The following is an 8,184-nucleotide window of genomic DNA, read 5'->3' as shown; positions in this document are numbered from 1 at the left end:
CGACATGCCACGAGTCACTGTTTCAACCTTTGAATCCGAAACACACACACAAGAAACTACAGTCCGTCCTATTTCTGTACCTTCTTACGAAATTTCAATCCGAACCCCAGAGAGAAAGTTATGACGATTTTCCCCAGGTCACCTGTTTTGAATGTAATTCAGGAGTTTGCAAAAAGACCAACTTCCTCAGATCATATCTCCGCAAATATCGTGCGAAAAGCTTTGAAATTTGGACCCAAGGTTCAGTACGATTTCTTCTCAAATGGGTTTTTTTTGTGACTTCTGAAACGTCACAGAAAAAAAGTTATAGCAAAAATGCCACGATGACCTGTTTGGAGTAGCGAAACCCTAGAATCCAAAGCTGTGATACCAAATGTTATGAAACCAGCTCAAGAAAAGATAGAAAAGTTAGATCAACGCCTTAGAATTCAGCCTCTTCGAGGGGGCAACCTCCTTTACATTACATAAATGAACAATTCTTGGATGATACAAATGACAAAACCTCCTTTCTATATATAGGAGACTAAGGAGTCACAATATAATCCAGCCGACCTAACAATAATAATATAAAGCCACAAAAATAACAATAGAGGGATTCTATGGGGCACATAAATAACAATATGGGGGTAATAGGGGCACAACAATATAAATAAGGGGTATAACTACAATATTAATGGGGTAATCACTAGTATTATAGGGACCCAACAGCCGCCAACTATTCCTCGTATGGCAGCACTTTCCCTTGCCGAGAAAGGATTAATAGGGCAATTTACAGGGCTTTGGCCATCGCCAAGAACAGTTCAAAGATGGGTTGAGCGAAACTGGTCAGATAAGATCCAAGGGAAAATATCCATCAGATTTTGTGGCAAAGGGTATTATACATTTCATTTCGAATCAAAGGAGGACAAAGATCTGATATTCAGGAATGGGCCATACTTCATGGACTCAAGGGGGCTTTATCTCAACAAATGGACCCCAGATTTCGACCCGGAACTAGACATCCCAAGTGCTGTTCCAGTCTGGGTTCGCCTCCCTCACCTTCCTCTACACTGCTGGGGTGACGATTCGGTTAAGGCCATAGGGAATGCTGTTGGCAAGTACATTGATCGTAGCGAGCCCAAGGACAACATGCAAGCATGTGCAAGGATCTGTGTTGAAGTGGATCTAGGTCGAGGATTGCCGGAAGCGATAAAGTTGAAAGTGGACGATTGGAGTCATATCCAGCAGCTGGACTATGAACATATCCCTTTTAAATGTAAGGTATGTCACGAATACGGGCATTTCGCTAATAGATGCACAAAAGTTGTTAATGTAGACAATGAAGAGCAGGATGGCCATTGGGAAACTGTCAAAAAGAAGAAACCAACCCCCCCTCCAAGCCTTCTTTGGATCCTGAAATCCCTGGCCCCTCCAATCCGCGTCCATCCTCCTCTTCCCCTTTATCCTCAGATCTACAACCCCTCGAACCGCCTCTTCCTCCCTCTTCCAATCCCTTCTCTATCCTCTCTGCGGTAGAATCTGTCCCCGACAACCCTTCCTCTGAACCCCCAGTCTCTCTTCAACCTCCATCTATCTCTTCTCAGCCCCCTCCTGACCCACTTTCATCCAGAATTACCAGAAGTTCCTCCAAAGAACATGGAGCAGCTAGTGATGCTTTGAAAAAACAGGGACCGGGCAGAAAATCAGCCAAGCAACAGAGGGATGAGAACGCCCAAAAAGATATAGCTATGGGCACGCAAACCCCAATAGAATCTTTCATCCTCGGGCATCAAGAAAAAGAGACAAGCAGCAAAGACTATGAGAGGCGAGCACCTCTCCGCACGCCCAATGTTCCATGATGAAAATTCTTTCTTGGAACAGCAGGGGTTTAGGGCACCCCTCCAAGCTAGCTGCCCTCAGAGAACTAATTCACAATGAAAAGCCAGAAATCATGCTGATACAGGAAACAAAACAAGATCAGCACGAAATGAAAAAAATTATAAACCAACAGAGACAGTTTTTTGGAAGCATCAGTGAAGCTAGAGGGGCCTCCGGAGGAATTGTAACCATTTGGGACAACAGCAAATGGGTTTGCAGCTCAACAAATATTCATCAGAACTGGATTAGAACCACTCTTGACAGCAGAACAGGCAGTCAAACAGTAACCATATATAATGTTTATGCTCCCAACCACTACAGAGAAAAAGAAATCTGTTGGGACGATTTGAAGGCAAGCATAGAAGGGGAACAAAACAATAATCTCATAGTTGCAGGTGATTTCAATCTGATTCTTCATGCCAATGAAAAAAGAGGAGGAACCTTCACTCCAGATCCCTCCAGAGGCCGTTTAGAAACCATCATCCAGGAGCACGATTTAGTTGACGTTATTCCCAAAAATCGCAGATACACCTGGAGCAATCGTAGGATCGGCATTGGTAACATAATGGAAAGATTAGACAGATTTCTAATCAATATTGCTTTCCTCTCCTCTTTCTCAGCAGGATACACTAATATTCTCAACACATCGGCTTCCGATCATTATCCCATTACTTTTACTCCGCAAAATCACTGCCCTCTTGGTCCCATCCCCTTTAAATACAACCCTCTTTGGAATCGGATGCCAGCAGCTAGAGAAGTTGTCCAAACGACATGGAGCCAGCATATAAAAAGCTCACCAAGCTTTATTTGGGAATCCAAGCTAAAAAGAGTCAAACAGGCACTAAAAGATTGGGCTAGGGACAGCTATCAGGAACCAGAAGAGAACAAAAAGAAAGTCAAAAGAGAGCTAGAAGATGTTCAGCTAAGAATAGAAGAACAAGGACTATCGCAACAAAACAAAGAGCATGAAAGTAACTTATATGCACAACTAAGCCATATTAATAGGGAGGAAGAAATAAAATGGCGCCTAAAATCTAGGCAACTATGGCTTCAAGCAGGAGATAAAAATACAACCTACTTCCACAAACAAGCTACTGTTAGAAAGCTCAGGAATACTGTAAGCACAATCATGGATAGTGAAGGAAATCGGTACAGCACTCAGGAAACCATAAAGAAAGCTGCCACTAAACATTACAGGGACCTACTAACTGAAAGTAAAGAGGCAGAAGATTATTCCGATTTGCTCCAGCATCTGCCCAAAGGAGTTACTAAAGAGATGAACAACAAGCTCAGCAAAGAAATAGAGGAAGAGGAAGTCAAGGCAGCAATTTGGAGCTTGCATCCCGACAAGGCGCCAGGACCGGATGGATTCCCCATCTACTTCTTTAGGGAGTATTGGACTATGATAAAAAAGGACCTGATAAAGATGATCCGTTGGGTGCTAAGAAAAGGAAAGTTAGGAGGATTCACTAACTCCACTTATCTTGCCCTCATACCCAAGGAAAACCGCCCCTCCTCCTTTTCTAGATTCCGACCCATTTCTTTATGTAACTCGTCCTATAAAATTATATCCAAAATCTTAGCATCCAGGCTCAAACCTCTTCTTCCCTCCTTGATTTCTGAAAATCAAGGAGGTTTCCTTCCCAATAGGCATATCACCGACTCCATCCTCCTTGTCCAAGAAGCCATTCAAGCTTATCTAGGAAAGAAAAAGGATTTGTCTTAAAGCTGGACCTAGCAAATGCCTTTGACAGAGTAAGACACTCCTTCCTTTTTGTTGTTTTAATCAGAATGGGCTTCGAGCCATCCTTCATCAACATGATTGTAGCCTACATTTCTGGGCCCTGGATCTCCCCCCTGATCAATGGGAGGCCTTGTGAAGCTTTCCAATCTTCTCGGGGGCTAAGACAGGGCTGCCCCCTATCTCCATACCTGTTCATTCTCATGGCTGAATCTTTTAGTCAAGCTTTAGATTACAATCATAGAGTGGGGCTTATAACTGGCATCAAATTTGGGAATGGAGCAAAAAACATTAACCATTCTCAGTTTGCTGATGATACCTTGCTAATTGGGGGAGCATCCACCACAATAGCAAGGCGATTCAAGAAACTCCTTGACCAATTTATGGAGTATTCCGGAGGCAAGGTCAATCAGCTCAAAAGTTGCATCTATGAGTGGAATACTACAAATCATGTTATACACAGCATTGCAAGCATATTCGGCGTCACATGCAACCTGGAATGGACCCACTTCTCCTATTTAGGTATGCCTGTGAGTTTGGGGCCTTTGAAGGCCGAAACCTGGAATGGAATCATTGACAAGATTAAGAGGAAAGTGCAGCAATGGGGTACAATGTGGCTCAATCCAGCAGGCAGGCTTATTCTTCTTAAATCAGGTATCGCTTCACTTCCCATCTATCGCTTTTCCTTATATCAAGCTCCAGCTATTTTTCATCATAAACTGGAAGTTGCTCTTAGACATTTCCTCTGGCAAGGGGGGAAGATTGATAAGAACAAGTTCAATTTAGTCAGCTGGAAGCATGTAATCCAAACCCAAGACAGAGGCGGGCTTGGCATCAGATCACCAAAGCTCTTAAACCTGGCCTTTGGTGCAAAAATTGTATGGAGATTAATAACAGGGCCTACACTGTGGTGGAAAAAGGTGCTGGAGATAAAATACTTGAGCTGTCCAAGACAGCAACTCCTAGACTCCAACATCCCTAACAGAGAATCCACAAAAATCTGGAGACTATGCAAGAAGGCTCTTCCATTTATGAATCAAAACATTTCGAAAGTCCCTGGCGGGGGAACCAGCATAAAGTTTGGAACAGACAAAATTCTGGGGCAGCAACCTCTGGTCACGAACGAAGAGGCCATTCCTGCTATAAATTTCCTTAACAATAGAGGACTATACCATTTGTCTCAAATCTCAAGATGGGATTCCCTCTCCCATGTTTGGATTGGCTGGAATTTTCCTGAGCTTCCCAATGCTTTAGAACCTAGCCTCAACTATCTAAAGATGCTCCTCCATAGTAAGGCTCCCATTCAAGAAGGCGAAATGGATGGTTTTCATTGGGATGCATCTGGAACAAGCTATACAGTTAAAGCAGGTCATCAATACCTCTATAATAGCATCTATCAAATAAGCCTATGGAATCACTGGAAAATAGTATGGCAAACAGAGACTCCTCCAAAAATAAAATTCTTTATCTGGCTCTTACTGAAAGGTAAAATACTAACAGCTGAAAATCTAGGAAGAAGAGGCATTATTGGCCCATCCAGATGCCCAAATTGTTGCAAATCAAAGGAAACGATGCACCATTTATTCATAGAATGTCCGGTTGCCGTTGGCTGTTGGGGGAAATTGGCCTCAATAGGAAATATAAATTGGGAACCCCAGCGCACTATAGCAGAGACAATATATAAATGGAGGAAAGATTGCCCCTGGAGAGAAAAAAGAAGTAGTTTGGTGAAGAGAGTATGGAACACCCTCCCACACACTCTACTTTGGCGCATCTGGCTAGCTCGAAACCATAAAGTCTTCCAGGATGAAGGCTCAAGCATACGTAAAATCTGCCACAAAGCTAAAACACTTGCATTGGAAACGATCTCAATTAACACCACCGGCAAGATTGATGCAGCAAATTATAGCACAGAGGAGCGAAACTTAATCAGTTACATCTTGGAGAACAATCCCAATGCTCAGGAAGCCCGCAGGAGGGAGGCTCAGAGCAGGGGAGCCGATCTGTAATGCCAATGGAGAATGTATTCTCCATTATGAATGGGGTCTCGGGAAGATCTCTAACAACAGAGCTGAAGCATTAGCTCTGTTCCAGGGCCTAATCCAGTTAAGCAAGTTAGGAATAAAAAAGGCGAAAGTATTCGGGGACTCCTCTGTAGTCATTCGCCTTATGGTGCATCAGTAGAACACACCAAACACTCTCCTTCAGCAAATAAACAGGCGCAACCAAATCCTTCATCAGGCAATGGAAGATATCCAATATTATCATATTCTCCATAAATTGAATAAGAAGGCCGATGAGCGTGCCAATAGAGCATGTGAAAGATCTATCGGTATCCTGAGCTGTAACTCCAGCGAGTCCTTCCAACCCTTGCCATGATTCAATCACATCCCCTTAGCGTCAAGCACTGCACCACTGACAGAATCGAGATGAATCATGAGATACGGGCCGTCAGCCGGACAACTTATTGTATTAAGATTTGGGACAGATATGAAACTCGCAAAACACTCAAAGGCTTTGAAAGTTCCAACACCCCAGCTGGTAAACGTCTATTCGGACCCGATCCTCGGGTCTCTCAGGATTTTTTCCAGTCCTTTTTGCAGATTCACCATCTCCACTGCGTGATCGGCATGCTCTCTTCCCGCCTTCTCTTTATGCAATCTTCTCCTATTTATTATCCCTCACATCTCCATCTTCATTGCTCTGTTCCTTGCTGCCTCCGAGAGCATTTGTTCTCTGAGGGCCTCTGTGTCTTGTCTTCTTCAACGACCTGTCGCTCTTCCTTTAGAAACTGTTCCTACTCCATTTGCATCAATCAGAACCTCTGGACAGCTCCTCCCCGCTCCCGTTTGACTATCTGCGCTCTCAAGCAAGCTCGTGTTCCTCCGTGTTCTGTTTTTTCTTCTGTTGCAGGCGTTTTGGACCGCAACAACCCTGAAGCAAGCATGGCTCGCTCCGAGGACTGCCTACACTGTGCGGACTTGCAAGCTGAACTAGAGGAAGTCAGGGCGCAACAACGCATCTTAGAGAACCAGCAAAGGATCCTGGAGACCAGAATTGAAGATCAAAATCGCATCATCAACGACAAATACAGAGCAGAGATAGATCTTTTTCTGCATAGGGTTGCCTCTCTTCATGAGCAGTTTAACCATCTGTCGAACCGATGTAGCCATGCTGAGGAATCCATAGCAATATTGCAGTATATGATGGACAAAAAGAATCAGGCAGCACCTAGCTCTTCCAGTGCCAAACAGATAGAACTGGACCAAAATCCGGAGGAATCCACAGCAAGGCAAATAAGCCACATAGAAATAGATTAAAGATGTTATGCAAATGCAAATTTTGGTTGTTTCAATATGTAAGAGTCTATAGTAGCTCAGGAAGTTTTAGAGGTAAAACAAGCAGAAAAAGGATCAAGGAGAGATCCCATTTTGTAACTCCTTTGATCCAAATCACCAGAAGTATATATTGTACTCTAGGAGAACTGACTCCTCTTTTTTCAGCCACTAATATAGCAACCGACTTTGTTAAAAAAAAATATTTTTTCTATCATTCCATAAAAATGTGGTCCATGTCTAGCTAAAGGTAGCCCCAACATTCTTAAGTCCAAAGGCAATAACATGGTGAGTAAACATGGCCCATGGTGTTGAGACGGTAGCTTTTTATATGTATTTCTTGCATATACATATTTGATTGTAACTAGAAAACATGTCCATGAAGGAGAGGACTTTGTGACTAGCATAAGCATTGACGACTAATGGGTGAACGAAGAGTGTGAGACTTGAGGCATGCTTTATTTGATGCCTCATATGGTATTTTCCATTGTGTTGAGTTTGATAATGATGATTATTTTAATTATTTTGATAAGTTGGCTAGTTCCCTTATTTAAATGCATTGTGAGCCAAGATGGAGTTTTCAAACTAATCCATCATGCAATGAATAAAGTCTCATGTTCCAATTGAGAATTCATTATATATTTCCAAGTTGGGAGTAGGGGGGTAGGATGAATGATGGTGCATTGCATCCCATGGGAGGTCGATTTTCATCAAGCCCTCTAGGGTGGCTTCATCATTAAGGAAGGAGTGGAAGAAGTTGGGGGGGGGGAGTGGGTAGTGATAGAAGTTGTTAAGCTCTACATCTTTTCAACGTAGAATTCATTTCGAGATTATTTGGAGGCAACAATGGTTAAGTGGCATAATTAGGCAAAGAGAACCAAGGTAGGTGTTACCTAACATTAGTTGGTTAATAGTAATGATGCAACCCTAAAGTGGGGAATGCATCACTTGAAAAACACTAGTGACAATAATGTGTAAAGAATGTACATAGACACGATCGAGAAATATATAATAGTGGAAGAGTTTAGCCATAAAGATGATATCAAAGATGACTATCTCTACAAACTAACTTAATGAAGGTGGTAGGCTAGACACCTTCTGATTAAAATTTTTACCAATCAAGTTGCCATACTTGGATTGTGGATTCTGACATAGAGGGGTAGTCTATTTTTATCTATAAAGACACAAAATTGGTGTGAGAGGTGACCCCTCATCTAATTGGCATTGGTAAAAGTAGTATCACTAATGAGG

At 42.7% G+C, this 8,184-nt stretch overlaps 1 protein-coding gene across 1 annotated transcript; it reads left to right on the top strand.

Annotated features, from left to right (window-relative positions):
- Positions 1-726: 726 nt before the first annotated feature.
- Positions 727-6,918, top strand: LOC149196300 (uncharacterized). Its single transcript, XM_089408250.1, has 4 exons — positions 727-1,260; positions 1,943-3,312; positions 3,819-4,966; positions 6,512-6,918. The coding sequence occupies exons 1-4, from the start codon at positions 727-729 to the stop codon at positions 6,916-6,918; spliced, it is 3,459 nt and encodes a 1,152-aa protein (XP_089264376.1).
- Positions 6,919-8,184: the final 1,266 nt, after the last annotated feature.

Source organism: Pinus tabuliformis, chromosome 2_2 (assembly GCF_031772625.1).
Source record: "Pinus tabuliformis cultivar Carrire ecotype Pingquan chromosome 2_2, CPIR1, whole genome shotgun sequence".
Classification (NCBI taxonomy): Eukaryota; Viridiplantae; Streptophyta; class Pinopsida; order Pinales; family Pinaceae; genus Pinus; species Pinus tabuliformis.
This window is presented reverse-complemented; position numbering and strand designations above follow the sequence as displayed.